The following is a 15,228-nucleotide window of genomic DNA, read 5'->3' as shown; positions in this document are numbered from 1 at the left end:
ACTTATGCCAACGACATTACTAAGTTAAATACAGCAAAGCTATTTCTTCTTGTGGTTCTTTTTTTCCATAAAATATACAGAGTTTTAGTCCGTTCCTTACCAGTGCATCCCGATCTCTGGAGTTATTTGTCTGGAGGTGAGCAATTCCAATTATAATCCAATCGAAAACCACATCTGCAGGTGATTAATCGGAGCATACGGAGCAGTCGGCGTTCCTCGAATATCACGAGAGCAGTAGCAATTGACGGCCAACTATGTAGACGGGCTGCCTTCATGGACAAGTGCATATGGCATTGGCATTGGGCTGGAACGACGGGTGGGCGGCGGTATATATGTGCACCTCCACTTGAGCCAGTTGCTCATTACACTCGACTGGATAATTACGAGCATTTCAATAAACAAGCACAAGAACCGTGTGCTCGAACTTGGCTCGAGCTTGGCATTATGAACTGTTTCCGAACTGCGCGCACATAATACCATATTTCAAATTTCAATTAAGACCAAGTGCTGAGAGAGCCGCTCCCCTTCTGGTTTTCCCTTCGAAACAGCCCACCAATGGCAGCTTTCGGTCTGTTGATCTTTGCGTTTCCTATTTGACTTTTGACTTCTTGAAATATAAACATTTTGTTTTATGGCTATCGATCGATTTCCCCCATTTTCGGCCTAAAAGGGACTCAAGTGCAGTTGCACTAGGCCTGCTGCATTGCCAAATCCTCTTGATGAAATGTTCTCTTCCTCCAGCCCCACATTTTATCATCCGTCTCTTTTTCCTGGGAGCCAGCGAATTGGATTTAGCTGAAAAACTAGTTTAGCTTTGCATTCGAAACGAGGTGCGGGATTGGAGCTCATCGGATATTTTTTAATAAACCATAAAAACGTTTCTAAAGTGTCACACTCAAAATTTGGGCTGTCACATAAATATCGATGCCTTAAAACAAATTCCAGCGATTAAAATCTGAAAATGGACAGCAACAAAATTTGACCACCTAGCGCATTAGAGGCTCGATTGAAAAACCCGAAATTAAGACCCAGTCTCGAGACTGAGTGGTCGTCTGTGAGTTCGTATCTGTGGGATACAGATACCAGTCGGATTACATTAGGCAACACTTGGGGCTCGAAGATACGGAGAACGAAAATCATTTTAGAATAACAAACCCAGAAAGCCAACACAACTCGGTGGCCCTTTTGCGTCAGAGAAAACAAAGAAAACGCTGTTCAAATTTACATTCCATTCCGAAAGAGTTTCTGGAATGGATTTGGGGATAGCCGAATCTCCCTGTTGACTTAGGCGGCTCCCGGTTCCATTCGCTGCCCGGCTCAAACAATATTTTGCATATTCCATCGATTTTTCGACTCCGAAAAACGAGTGCGCATAATGAGCGTGCAAGAGAGATGGCTGAGCGCAGAGAGAGAGATGGCATTTAACTGGGTGTGTCTCCACCGAGAAAAATAGATGGAGACACGGAGGATACCAAATAGAAGGAAGTTTGACGCCAGAGAGGATAATTTAGTATCGATTCCACATCATATCCATGTCTCCGCCGCAATTTCAAGTCGCTTTTCTAGCAAATCTAAGTCCCCGGCGCATAAATCTCGTTAATTTATGAAAGATGCGTGCGAAATGCCAACAAACTAACTCGCCAACGCCCACGACCACAACCGCACCACCCACCGCAACCACTCTGCACCACTACACCCTGCACCACAACCACTTCGACTGTCACGCGAGTAGCTGTTCTGCATATCAAACCGAAACTCGAGAATGCCACAATGCGACTGCACAGAGAAAAAATTGTTTTAGACAGAAGAAATAAATATATTTTAAGATTTATTTAGTACACATTAGGCTACTCATATATTATTTTTTAAGCTTCTTCGCATATATGCAAAGTATTTTCATAATTTCTTATTCAATTTATTTGATTTGTATAGCTGTTGTTTTTAGATTGATCTTCAAAGTTTTCTGTGTATGGGAGTGCATGTCCGCTTCCAAGTCTGAGTCCAAATCCAAGTCCCTGACCATGTTTTGGACCCAAGTTCGTTTGGCTCTTGTCTCGCTGACATCTTTCGATTTATTTAACTGTCCATTTCTGTCGCACTTCGACTAACGATTTTCTAGTCAAGTCTGCGTTCGGCGGGCAAATTTATTTGCCTTGCCCGACATTCCAGCGATCAACTGCACGAGGGGGACAATTTATGCAAATGTCTGGCATATTGATACTGTTATGCTTTTGTAATGGAAATACCTGCAATTACCACTTGAAGTTTTATTGTGTAGTGGCGCTGTGAAGAGCAATTAACGCAAATTAGTTTTCCTCTTCGAGGGGGAAAACTAAACAAAACACCTTAGGGAAAATAAGTTTATTTTCTCTGCTGAAGCATAGGCAAGTGGTTTAATTATTTTAAAGGAGGAATTTATTCCTCGTTAGAGATTATGCTCTTGATGAGTCAGACAAATATTGTTTTAAATTACTAAAGTTTGCTATATTTACTAACATGGATTTTAGACTCTTAAAGGTTTTGACACATATATACAATTTAATCGGTGTGGCATGTATGTTTCATAATGCAAAATAAAATATTTCATAATCTAAGTTCACATTAAATAGGACTTTACGACAAATATGTGACAATATATTGCAAACGGCTGGATGGTAGAATAAATAACTCAAAAATCATATTTTCTTGCTGTTCTTGCATCCACAGACCCCATTATCATCATTATTTTTCTGTTCGGCTCTAAAGTAAATAATAACACTGTAATTACGGAGAGTAATGAGCTCATATGCGGGTGCAAAAGTCATTGATTACTTATAATGGGCGATTATTATTTATATAGATGGGTGTTTTTTTGTGCTTTTCCCTCTACAAAAGTGAGATAGACCGGCCAGAGACTACGATCCCAACGCTTTGCTCGTCCACAAATGAAATGAAGTCATAAAATTATTTAAATCTGTACTTAAGTGACAATAAAGCACATTATGTACATTTAACGATAAGCGGCCATTGCAGATGACGATTTGTGGAGTCGATTTTCAGTAATCATCAGACGGACTTCAACTCAAATTAAATATATACACATATAGAAATACAGAAATTAGCCCCTGTATTGTATATGACACTGATTAAAACGACGATGTACTGAATTTGGGCGACACGGTATCCGCACCTGTAATCCAAAAATTTCGAATGTTCGCAAAAGCTTAAAGTGCACTGCATTCATAATTTATTTATTATTAAATTTTTCGGATTACAAGCTTTTAGAGAGCCCTCATCCTGGATTAAATGACGCAGGTGCGGCTAATGGAGTTAATCAGTGAGCAGTAGGGTGACCCGCAAATGGATAAAAGAAATAAGAATATTGAAGAAATGTTTACTTTGAATCTATGCTCCCTGAAACAAAAATGTAACCAATATTTTGATAATCGGTCAATATTCAACAGCAGGCGACTATATATATAGTTATCTTTAATACTTCTTTGATCAAGAAACGAAATAAGTAATCAGTGGTTACCCAACTTATCAAACATACGTCTGAAGTGCATCGCCCTAATGCCACGCGGACTTATCCATTTGTTGATGCTTTTGTGTGTGTTTCTTGAGATCCCCAATAAAAATGCGTGATTACGAGCATTTAATGCAATATATTAATTACCTCGCCTTCGCAATCCGATGGCGATGTCGGATTCTCCCGGTCCGAACGCCCGCTGCCGACCAATCGAGCAGATTAAAAACTGGAATAACGTCTCTGTCCGTATCTTCTTGGTTGGAAATTGTGGCGGATATTCGAGTGAAGGCTCCGCCAATCAAGAGGTCGGAACTCTGCAACTTTTGACGGCAAGGTGGGCTGCTCAGGTGGTGGAGGGGGGACATTTCGGCCGGGGTCGAGACGACACATTCGTTAGCCAATTTACGAGCGACTAATGGCAATAACGAATACACTTTATGGCATCATCCGTAATCGAAACGCAATGAAAACTGCACAAATCGTGCAATTTCTGGGCGGCAGAGCAGCAGCGGTCGCTGGAAATCATATTTATGCGGTCACCATTGCTCTTCGAGTGACCATTTTGAAGCCATTCGCAGAGCAGTTGACAAATTAAATCATAAAATCGATGGCAACAAAAGCGAAAACAAAGGCATGCCTCGTAAAGTTTTATGCATACTTTCGTGAAGAATTCCCATTTAATGCCCGCCGAAGTTGAGCTTAAAATCGGAACCCGCGCACTCAAAATTTCGGTATTGGGTAAAACCCGACGGCTCGTACTTATGGCCATGTTAATGGCTTTTTAAAGCGATTATGCGAGATATTTTAATGGATTGCCCGAGCCGGATTATGATCGATTCATGCACTGGAGCCATTGGCCGGGATTAAATCATTATGCAATTAGGTTTTGACTTTGGTTTCCTCGCTTAGACAAAAGATTTTACGACTTCGGTGGCTGGGCGAGCCATAAAGCGAATTTATTTAAAACTGTGCAAGATTTATGCATCTTTGATTTAATCTCCGACTCCGCTCAAATTCATATTAATATCAAATGGCAATAAAAGGCAAATATTTAAATTAGTTTACCAACCCTTTGTTGTAGCTGGTGCCCACTTCGCTGGCTCCGCGGTGAAGTGTAGTTTTTATAGGCGTAATCCACAAATGTTATAAAAACACACACACACACACGCGAAGACGCAGACCTGGAAAGAAAAGAGAGGAACCATATATTAAATTTGTTTTTTCGGTCGTTTTTAAGCGCACATAATTGATTTTCCGATTTGGGTAAAATTAAAGTCAAGGCGGTATAATTCATTAATATATAATTGTCGCATTCATTAAAATGAATTTCCACAAGAATTCAATCAAAACATTAAAAAATATTTTAATCTACTTAAGAAAAAACATTAATTTTAAGCAAATTTTTTTCAAATGCTCGGGTTAGTAATTAGAATTATTTAAAGGTCGTATTAAATACATCTTTTTCAAGCTCTTGTATTTCTAATTGAATTTCGAATTAGCCCACATTTTATAATTCACACTCCCCTTCACTTAAATGAAAGAAGTGCAGAAACAATTTTAATTTCGTGATTTTAAATGGGAATTACGGGGTTTCCCATTTGGTGGCAACTAATTGAACCCAATTCTAACCAAACCAGCTGCCTTTGCAGGTCGTCAGGTGCGCCCAACGACAAGTCCCCAGTTGAAATTCGTTTTCTCTATTTTAATAATAAAAAGCGAAGATGTCGAGCTTGGAAAATCAATTCCGACAGTGTGTTGCAGGTTTAAGGAGCGCCTTTTCCTCCGGAGACCTTGGTCTGAGTTTCACTCAAAGCGTTTTGCTCATCGGCGGAATGAGTTCTCCCCCGGCGACCACTCGCATTACTTTTTCCTTCTGTGGTTTTCTCTGGAGCCCCAAGATTCCGGCACACAGATCCCTCAAAAAGTCTCCAACGCTGACCGCTCAGCAAAAGCAGCAGAAGCGGCATAAGTTGCAGTCGCCGCTGACGTTGCCGTCGCAGTCGACGCCTGCGCTGCGCCACTAGCCGTCTCGCTCCCACCAAAATGGCCGCACTAGCCTGCTTTCGCTCGCCCTAACGGCAGCCTAACCGGTGTGCGAGCAGATCAGAGAGATCCATCTGCCGTGGGCGCAACAGGGTGCACACTATGCTGCTTCCCAAGTGCCACGCCCACGCGCCCCAAAGCACTAGCTCCGAGAAACCGCCGACAGTCGGGCGGCGGCGGTCCGCTCGCACCGCTTAACGCCCGCATTTGCCGTCGCGATTGCTGATGTTGCTGTCGTCTTTGGATGTTGCTTGGAAAGCTGCTGCTGTTGTAACACGATGTTGTTGCTGCTGTAGTGGCTGTTGTAACTGATGTTGCTGCAGCTGCTGCTGTTTATAAATTGTCCATTGTTGCTGCAGTGTATTTGTGGTTGGTTTAACTTAAGTTCCTGCTTATCTCTGCTGCAATTTAAACATCGAAAGATGTTGCTGTTGTACCTGTTGTTGTTGCAGACGTGTCTCATGTTGCTGCTTTTTAGAAATGGCCTATTGTTGATGAAGCGTCTTTTGTTGCTGGCTTAGCCCAAGTTTCAATGGTTTTATTTATCTGACTGCAGTTTAGACTTTAAGCGATGTTGCCTTTGTTGCTGCATTGCCTTTAGTTGATAAGTTTGCTGCTACTCTGCCGATATGGTCTTTGTGTCTTGCTTATTATTGTTTCCTCTGGTGGCTGCTTTGTGAAGTTGCTCCTGGCTTTGTTGCTTCTGTATAAATGGTTATATCGGTATTGCTATTGTATAGGGAAGTATAATATTTTTTGTTTTGATCATACTATGGTTGATATTCTTTTTCAGATTGGTATTTCTCCCGTTCTTGATAATTGCTAATAATTTTATGGAAGCTGATATATACTGCGACTGCTAGGTGTGTGGATCCTGATTCTTCTTTAAACTTTGCTATAATTTAAGCCGTCTTAACTTTAATATTTGTTGCGGTTGCAGCTGTGTCTGGTCTTGTCGCTTTTGAATCTGTTATCAATTCTAATGCTTGGGGAGCGTGCAAGGCTCTTAACTTGAAGCTTGGCAATTTCCAGTTGATTGGCTGCACTTCTCGAGATTTTCGATATATCAAGACGAGGGAATTTGCATGCAGAAAATGATGCTTGCTGGCAGCCAGGATACTTACGACCAAGAGGAACCCGGAGCAGCTGCAGCTCGGCCATCTCCACCAGTTGGCCTTATGGTGCAAATGGCCGGGTTTGGCGATGCGAAAAGTGAAAATGCAGTTTCGCATAATTTGATCCCTCCCCAACCCCCTGGCATATCGCTCTCCGTTGCTGCTGCTGATAGTTCTGGGTGCTGCGTCCCGGTACTGAGTCCTACATCCTGCCGTCTGGTGGCAAGACAATGCCAGTTCTAATCGTAATCATGGTTGCAATGTAATGGCAAAATGCCAAGAGCCTTCCTCTGCTGCGCTCACCTCTCTCTCGTTTCTGCTTCGGTGGTTGTCCTTCGCTGGAATTGCACTTTTTATGGCATTGCAATTAGGGGTAAGCGCATCGATGCACACACACAGATACATTCAGATAGCGAGGTAAGGGTGCAAGGGCTGCGCACAGCTAAGGGTTGTTAATTATCTACTGAGAGGTGAACAGCAGGCACCCATACCAAGGCAACAATTATCTGAGAGTTCTAAATTGCAACTGCCCAGAATACCAAGCAAATAGTTGTTGGCATAACTTGGGCGCAACGTTATTATATGGTAGGATATCGTATGAACTTATTAAAGAGTATACTAAATCTTTAAGGATACTTTTGACAGTATTTCATGAGGAATATTCATGAAGTGTTTTTAAGCGCATACCAAACATGATACACATGCTTATGTAAGATAAATGACCACGATACTATTAAATACTAATATAAAATAACAAAAAAATAGTCAGTATTTATATAATTTTTTAAGAACCTTAGATTTAATCTCATTCGAGTTAAACTCAGTGTTGGGCTGGTTTCCCAAATTCTTTTGAACAAGAATTTTTAATATAAGTCAAGTGCCGAAGTGTGTTATCAACAAACGATTTATGAAATGGGAAAACCCACAATAAAATCCCCAGGGCCAGTTCTGATCCAAGTCAGAGTGGAATGCAAAGGTGAAGGGGCATGGCTGGGACGGGGGAATGGGGTCGATTGGTCCACTGTCGTTGTATTTGCGCATTGTGCAGAAAAGTCGTAAAAATTTCTGCTGTCTACGTTCGAAATGAATGGGGAGAAATGAGAAAAGGCCGCCACGCTGCTGGCTTTTCTTCTTATTTTCCGGGGCAGACCGACGAAGAGTTCTTGTAAAGTTTACGAGCGCAAATATAATTCAAATGGTCGTTAATTGCAACAACAGCGAAAGAGGCTCATAAATGGATTGGATACCCGGTTGGAAAAGTGGGCGGGGTTATATACTTACAACCTCCCCAACCAGACAGCAACAACAAAAAGCTAAGGCAGCTGGGACTGGAGAGCTTTTTTGCAGCCGGAAAAGCACAAAAGCAAAACAAAGGCCCAAGCACGTGGTGGGGATATTTCGATGGCTATATTTCGAAATTTCCCGATTTCGATTCAGTAAGCGTTACTGGCTTGGCCAAAAAGTACCAAAGAGGTTAGATTTCGACTGGGCGTGTGTGTGTGCGCGCCCCAGGGAAATTTCGAAGCACGTGCGTGTGAGTTGCGCATGAACGGTACACCAATACTTTCGAGCAGAAACCCCTCACAGATACTCCTCACACAGATACTCTACTGTACTGGGGCTACGATATCTGTGAGATACGCACAGATACGGCGGCAGCGCCGCCGGCGTCAATGTCGACGTCGCTGCCGGCGTTTGAGAGACCGAGCGGCGTGCAAGAAATCGTCGGGCAACGGCTTCAAATGAACGCAAAACGTTGGAAAGCAAACAACCGCAAAAAGGCCATCAGCTAAAAATAAAACTACAACTATCTAAGTGAATCTGTAGAGAAAGAGTGATAGCTCAGTGTGCCCAGTGTTTATTTAATTACTTATTTAAATTTTATTTACAATATAAGTTGTGATTTTGTTCGTTTGTTTGTTTCCCCATTAAATCTCATCGCGGAACTGGTTTGCATTTTGTATCTTTTATCGCTGCAGTTCGTTTCTGTGTGGGTGAGTATCTGTGTGCGTGTGTGTGGATGGCAGCCTGCACTTGCAAACCAGTTTCAAGTATTCCCCATCTATTCCATCTCATTTTGCAGATAAAAGTGAATGAAACCCTAACGTTTAAACGCCGCCATAAACACCAAATAACAAATTTTCTGGCAAACATGGCATGTCACGGTCCCATTAAACGTGGAAAATCGGCCCAGAAATTCAACACGACGACAACTTTTTCGACTGTCCCAGAAAGCAAATATGTATAGTGTATTTGTGTGCGTGCCATTGACATTGACTTATGGTCATGAAGGGGTTAGGGGAGGGGGATAAGGGTGGGGGTTGCTGGTTAAAGGGGGGTCTCGCCGCTACGACAAAAACTTGGATTCTCTCGTTTCTTTTTCGTCTTTCGTCTTCCACGCACATTTATGGTTTGTTTTGCTCACACACACACTCATCCCATAGAAAAGCCTACGCAGCGGCAGAAAGAGAGGGCACAAGCAGCAGAGAAAGAGACGAAACATGTCTCGGATGATGATAAACGCCTCTCGTCTATTTTGGCGGGTCCATGAATGAAACAATTGCTCCGAATGACTGACTGCCAGACAGACAGCTACAAACTGCCCTTACGGGGGGCAAATTGGGGTATTTTGGGTTTTGGAGGCTTTGAGGAACCGGGACCTGAGGGCCCGGAAAGCCGACAGCAATAAATGCTGTGCTACGACAAAAGTCTGATGAGACAGACCATCATGATGCTCATCATCGTGGGCGATAATAATGATTTTCATTTGCACATTCCACCCGCTTCGCTGTTGCCGGCTTCCAGCATTCAGATTCAGTGTGCATTCAGTGGGGCAGGTTATTTATGGCACTTTTCCTATCGCCACTCACTGGGGTAATCGATTTTTATTGGATTAATATTGCTTTCCGCATGATTTGGCCTTCTTTTCGTTATCACTTAGCAGGTTTCTTGACGCTGAGGAGTGGACAATGACTAAGACTCAGTCAACTGGAAAAGCTGGTAAGTCATAAATGTTTCCTTTACAATTATAGTAATGAATTTCAAATTAACCAGGCTTACTTTCAAATTAAACATTAAGCTAATTTATTAATCAAATGGCATATTTATTAATCAAATGGGTTAATATCTGGAGCAGGTTTCCTATATATTGTTAGTAGACCACTTATTTATACTTTTCTCTTGTGAATCTGTGATGATTGGTTAAAAACAAATTTATTAGGCATAACGACTAGCTGAAAGTATTTATTACCATTGACTTGGCCTCAAGTTCCAAGAATTTCGAGAACCTCGCACTCAGCCATTTTCCCCTCCCTGGTTCCATGGCGAATGGGGCGTATGCGCAATATGTCTGCGCATCCAGTATTCGACCAGAAATCGGTCAAACTGCCACCTGGCTACTTATTAGCGGCACTAAATCAAATCAGCCTGCCTGGACAGACAGATTTTACGAGCGGTGCGCCAGTTACGGAGCTGCATTTTTCACATGCGTATAAATCAATCAGGAAGGGCCCCGACTTTGGGCATCAGCCTCTGTGGCCAAAAGGTTCGAAATTCGAATTCAGAGGTCGTTCCCTGAACTCAGATCAGTTACAAACAGCACCAGCAATGGCAGAGCAGACGACAGCCATAAAGTTTAGTTTTACGACTGCCAAACGCATAATTAAGCACTCTCACCTACACGAACGCATTCGCCAGGGGCGGTTTTTGGGTTTTGAGTCTCAGACTCACACACACACGCATGAAGACCCACCCCCTGAGACAATGGCTGCCAAATGGCAAACAGCCCGCTGTTTTTATCCCCATTTATCCGAGTTTTGATTGCGATATTCGGGATTTCGTTCTATGCGAACAGATGCAGGCGTGAAGCATCAAAGATGGCACATGCAACATATGCAGAGGGAAACAGTCTTCACTCGCCTAAGCGAACTCTAATTGATTACCTTTCTGGGAATACCAATGTAATAAGCGATTGTACCTCTTCCTTTCTTTTTGTCGATTTTAATTAAAAGAATGTGTGAATTCCTAAATTTAAGGCATAAAATGCATACGTTTACCAGACTATGAAACACCAATTTTCCTTTCCGATAATATATGAAAATAAAATCTGTCTGTCTTATAATATGTACAGCCATTGACATTGTCTGAATGTCGGGGGTTGTTATTCGATTATTTTGTACATTTTGACCATTGCCCCGCGGCCTAATGAGGCTGCAGAAATGCCAAAGATGCGAGGAGGAATTTACATGTGTGGCTAACGCCCCGAACATTAAATTAATGCCCCCGGTCGGTCTGGCCTTGCGAATATTATCAAATTGTCGAGCTCGACTTGAACCTTGGTCGTCGCCGCTTCGACTTTGAATGCATAAATTGCCGGCAGACAGACGGTCGGTCTGCGGGGTCCTCTAATTTGGCCATTCAAATTGCAGCTCAGACAAGAGGCAATCGTTATGGCAGCTGCTGCTCCATGGAGCATAAATTGCACACTAATTGTGTCCATTTCTGGGCGTCGCTTTGTGCTTTCACATCCAGCCCAACCACCCACTTGGACGGCCATTAGTCGTTTTAATAAAACAAAATAAACTAAAATACAGTGGCTGACTCTGTGCGCAAGTGTCGTGGCCATCTTCAACCTCAACTCAACAGGGTCCAAGTCTGGTTTCCAGTCTCTGTCTCTGGCATTTCACTCCTCCAACACCCTCGACTTTTTCGCTGGCGTGGCTGTCGCCATCGCCATCGCCTCGTGTTTAGTTTGGGTGTGAAATCTAATTTGAAAAGTTTGTGTAGTCATTTTGATGCCGGAGCGCACTCAGCAGCATATGCTACCCACCGCTCGGGTTTTCTTTTCTAATTTTGTTTGCAAGTCATTGACGGCAATATAGCCCGGTTCCACCAAAACCCAGACCCTCCGCCCGATTCCAAACATCTCTGTCCACCGGCTGTGGCTCGAGAATTTTATAGAAACCGCACCGAGCACATTTGCCAGACATTGAACGTGAGCATTCAGAAATTTAAATTAGAATTTCCAGCAAATAGTTTTGAAGCAGGCTCTATGAAAAAGGGAATGACATTTGTTGAAATAATTTTATGACTTTCAGGATACAAATGTGGGATTTAGAATAAATAGAACACCGAACTAAAATGTGCCCGATCTATTTTAGGTCTTTATTCTGACCTATATTCAATCGCTTTTACATCTTATAGTTAATATGCAAACCATATTTAAAAAGTGCACTATACAAATTTAAAAACTAGTTTGATTTAAATCATATGAAATACATTCTCTTTGCCTTAAATTACAGAAAAAGCACGTCCTTTTTAATAATTGTCAATATATTTCCTTTTTAAAGCCGAGACCAGAATTTAAAACGTTCTTGGTCTCGCCGCAAAGTCAATTCGAGGTGAAGCAAATTTGAAAACTAAATTAAACTTCAATTCCTGGGACATAATCCCCGATGGGCGATAAAGAAATATACTTCACGGAGGGAAAAGAATGAAATAGAACAGAGCAGAATAATTGAGAAGACAAAATAAAAAGGTGGAAAAGAAATGAAAACTCATTTGGAAACTGCGCCCCAGAGGTGGTGAATGCTCCCAGAAAAGTTTAGAAATGTGCACGGCTTCCATGCGTGGGTGTGGACTGGCTCGGGATGAGGATGAGCTGTGGAGCGTGGAAACAATCAACTGAAAGCGTTGATGGTGACGACTGCTCCTGCTTGTGGTCCATGGCAGGTATAACCGCAAGAGGGGCTGGGATGCGGAATGCGTCTGCTGGCAACAATGGCGCAATGGCGTCTGTAATTCCAAGCAATTGTTTCCGTTCTCCCGCGACGCTTTTGTATGTCCTGTTTTCCTTGGTGTTTTTGGTCCCGCCCAGTGGAGCGTGCATTTAACACCACTTGCCGCAGAGGACTCATCTGCAGCTCCAATTCCAGCATTTTGGCACCTTTGGCCGGGATGGCAACGATTTGCCATAAAGTCACGTACCTTGATATCGGGCGATTTGGCGAACTAGGATTTCTGGCAATGGTCGAGCATCCCTCGGCTCGTTGGCTCGCCAAATTGTCGCACATTCTTAGGGGAGTCCAGGTCTCGAGTATCTTGACTATCCCCAAAATAACCTGCCACCAAGTCCGCCCTCGACGCTCGTTATGCGGGCGGGCGGCCGTCTGTTCCACATCCCACTGTCCGTCCGCTGGGAGTCGGCGTTTTGCATTGGAATTTGCTTCGCCAAATGCCGCCATTTAGGGTTGTGCCAATAAAAAAATGATATTTATGGTTGTAACGGCCGTTCTGTGTGTACGCCCTCCCCACATCGAACACCGCCCTAACATCACCCTCCCCCAACGCCCGACAAGCCCATCCGAAAACTGGCGGTCAGAGCATGCAGAGACATAAAGACACGGGCCTAGGCACAGTTGGATTAGGTAGTACAAATTTTACATAAAAACGGTACACGATTTTATTCAATAATATATAAGAATTCTTAATAATAATATAAATACCAAAAGGAAAACATCAGTTGGATCAAATTTATGTATTCTTACTTAGGTTAATAGTTATTTACGTTAAGAACTCAACTGTAACATTTTAGCTTCAGCTAGGATTTAAACAGTTTAACAACAGATGTTACTTATGAGTATTTAAAAACTATTTTTTATGTAATTTATTGAAATTTATTTTTCTATTGAATTTTCTATGGAAAGTTTGTTATTGAACCACTGTTTTCGGGGGTTGCCACGGCACACAAATGAAATCTCACAGGCATAACGAGCTCATGACTCTTTGCTGGCAAGGGTTGGGCAGAAAAAAGGAAGTAGCACAGAAACAGGAGCCAGGACTCTCACACACAGGCGGGCACTGACATAGGCAAATATATAGTGGCTGAGACTTGGGCACATACACATAGAAAAATATGGCACGTACTCCACGAAAGCCATAAGTTTACGTTTTATATCGGGCAAACTGTGCAATATTATAAATTTTGAATTTTATCTTGGGCATTAGATTGCCAGAGAGTTGCCTGGTTGGCTGCGAACCTCTCAACCTCACTCCCAGTCTTCCGCCGTATTTCCCAGACTTTGTGTGAGTTGGGTTGGATGGCCGACCGCCCCTTTCTTGTTAGGGATTAAACGAAAGGACGTGCTCGAGGGCGCAAGTAGGAGCTCCTGGCGGATGGGGCAGGTGGGTAATGGAAGGCAACAAAGGGTGATTATCGCGATTGGCGAAATAGTTGAGCTGGGGCTGGGAATATTAATGCCAGAGGTATCTGGAAACTTTGTGCGTTGTCGTAACTTCTTGAACTTACTGTTTTCTTTTCGCTCTCCTTTCCATGATATTTTCCAGGACCAAGGACATCCATATATGGCGGAATAGAAGGACACGTCTTATGTGACAAGTGCTGGCTAAACGTCTGTGGTTATCGCAATCATTTTCGATTTTCGAACCCCATCCCTGTTGAAAAATCAGCCGGACAGCAGCAACCACCGAACACAAGACACAGGACGACCGGAAGTGAGGAAAACGCTTGTAAAATCGGTCGCACACGAGTGCGAGCGAGACACGAGCGAACGGGCCGAAAGGAAACGACAATTACGAGGACACGCCGGCTTGCTTTTCTGCTTTTCCTGTCTGCTCCTTTCAGTTGCGGCCGTGCAATCGTCGGGTCAACAACGCCGCGTGTCCGATTTCGATCTACAAATGAAAATATAAATCTTCACATCTGTATTTGGTTTCATCTTTATCTGCATCTAGATCCGCGACACGGCATAATTTTCAGCACTTTTGGATAATGGCGATTCTGTGCGACCTCGTAAACGTATACTGAATGTATCCTGAGTGTATCCTATCCGGTATACCTTCAGTATACGTAACACGAGATAGCACGAGCAACGTGGGATGTGAAACACTTTTAATACACTTTAATACACGTAGCACTTTGTTATATGGTTTTACACTTTTTTAAATATCTCTACTAAGAAATACATAATTTAAATATAAATACTTCAATAAATGCCCGATATAAAGTTAAAAAACACTTTCGAATTTTACTGGGTGTCTGGGAAAGTTTTTTGGCACGCAACCTGTTGCTTTTGAACGTGGGACCAGATGGATGAACAGCTGATTCAAACTTCAACGAGCGGCAATTATTATGCAGCCATGTTATTATATTATGAATTAAAGTATTTTTCTAAGACAAATATTAAAGGTTATAGATAAGAAGGCTCAATTAAAAACTTGTATTAAGCATATACACATATAGTTTTTGAAGTATCATACACAGAAAGCCTTTCATTTGACTTAAGTCAAAATTAACAATTAGGTTCACACAATTTTTTGTTACGGCCATAAATCTCTGTGTCATGAAACCGCATTTAATATACTCATTAAATATTTTAGCTGGTCTCTTCATGCATTTTTCAACACGCCGTAAATTATTTAAGGAAGCAATAAAATTGGCTTGCGTTGTGACAACTTAATCTTTTAAAATATATATTTATACATTTATAAATATATAAGCGTATAAATATATTTATATATATCATATATTTATATGATAGCGTA

The 15,228-nt window shown here is 42.3% G+C and overlaps 2 protein-coding genes across 2 annotated transcripts; one reads left to right on the top strand and one right to left on the bottom strand.

The window, feature by feature from the left end:
• Window positions 1-4,559: 4,559 nt before the first annotated feature.
• LOC123327038 lies at window positions 4,560-7,167 on the bottom strand. The gene is made up of 3 exons (XM_044923395.1): window positions 6,970-7,167; window positions 6,676-6,905; window positions 4,560-4,689 (listed from the first exon to the last, which is right to left on the bottom strand). The coding sequence occupies exons 1-3, from the start codon at window positions 7,069-7,071 to the stop codon at window positions 4,560-4,562; spliced, it is 462 nt and encodes a 153-aa protein (XP_044779330.1). The 5' UTR covers window positions 7,072-7,167.
• Window positions 7,168-9,006: 1,839 nt separating this feature from the next.
• Window positions 9,007-14,696, top strand: LOC27208698. Its single transcript, XM_044923193.1, has 2 exons — window positions 9,007-9,666; window positions 14,011-14,696. The coding sequence occupies exons 1-2, from the start codon at window positions 9,636-9,638 to the stop codon at window positions 14,454-14,456; spliced, it is 477 nt and encodes a 158-aa protein (XP_044779128.1). The 5' UTR covers window positions 9,007-9,635; the 3' UTR covers window positions 14,457-14,696.
• Window positions 14,697-15,228: the final 532 nt, after the last annotated feature.

This window comes from Drosophila simulans, chromosome 3R (assembly GCF_016746395.2).
Source record: "Drosophila simulans strain w501 chromosome 3R, Prin_Dsim_3.1, whole genome shotgun sequence".
NCBI lineage: Eukaryota > Metazoa > Arthropoda > Insecta > Diptera > Drosophilidae > Drosophila > Drosophila simulans.
The sequence above is the reverse complement of the archived record's forward strand: the minus strand, read 5'-3'. Positions and strand labels throughout refer to the sequence as shown.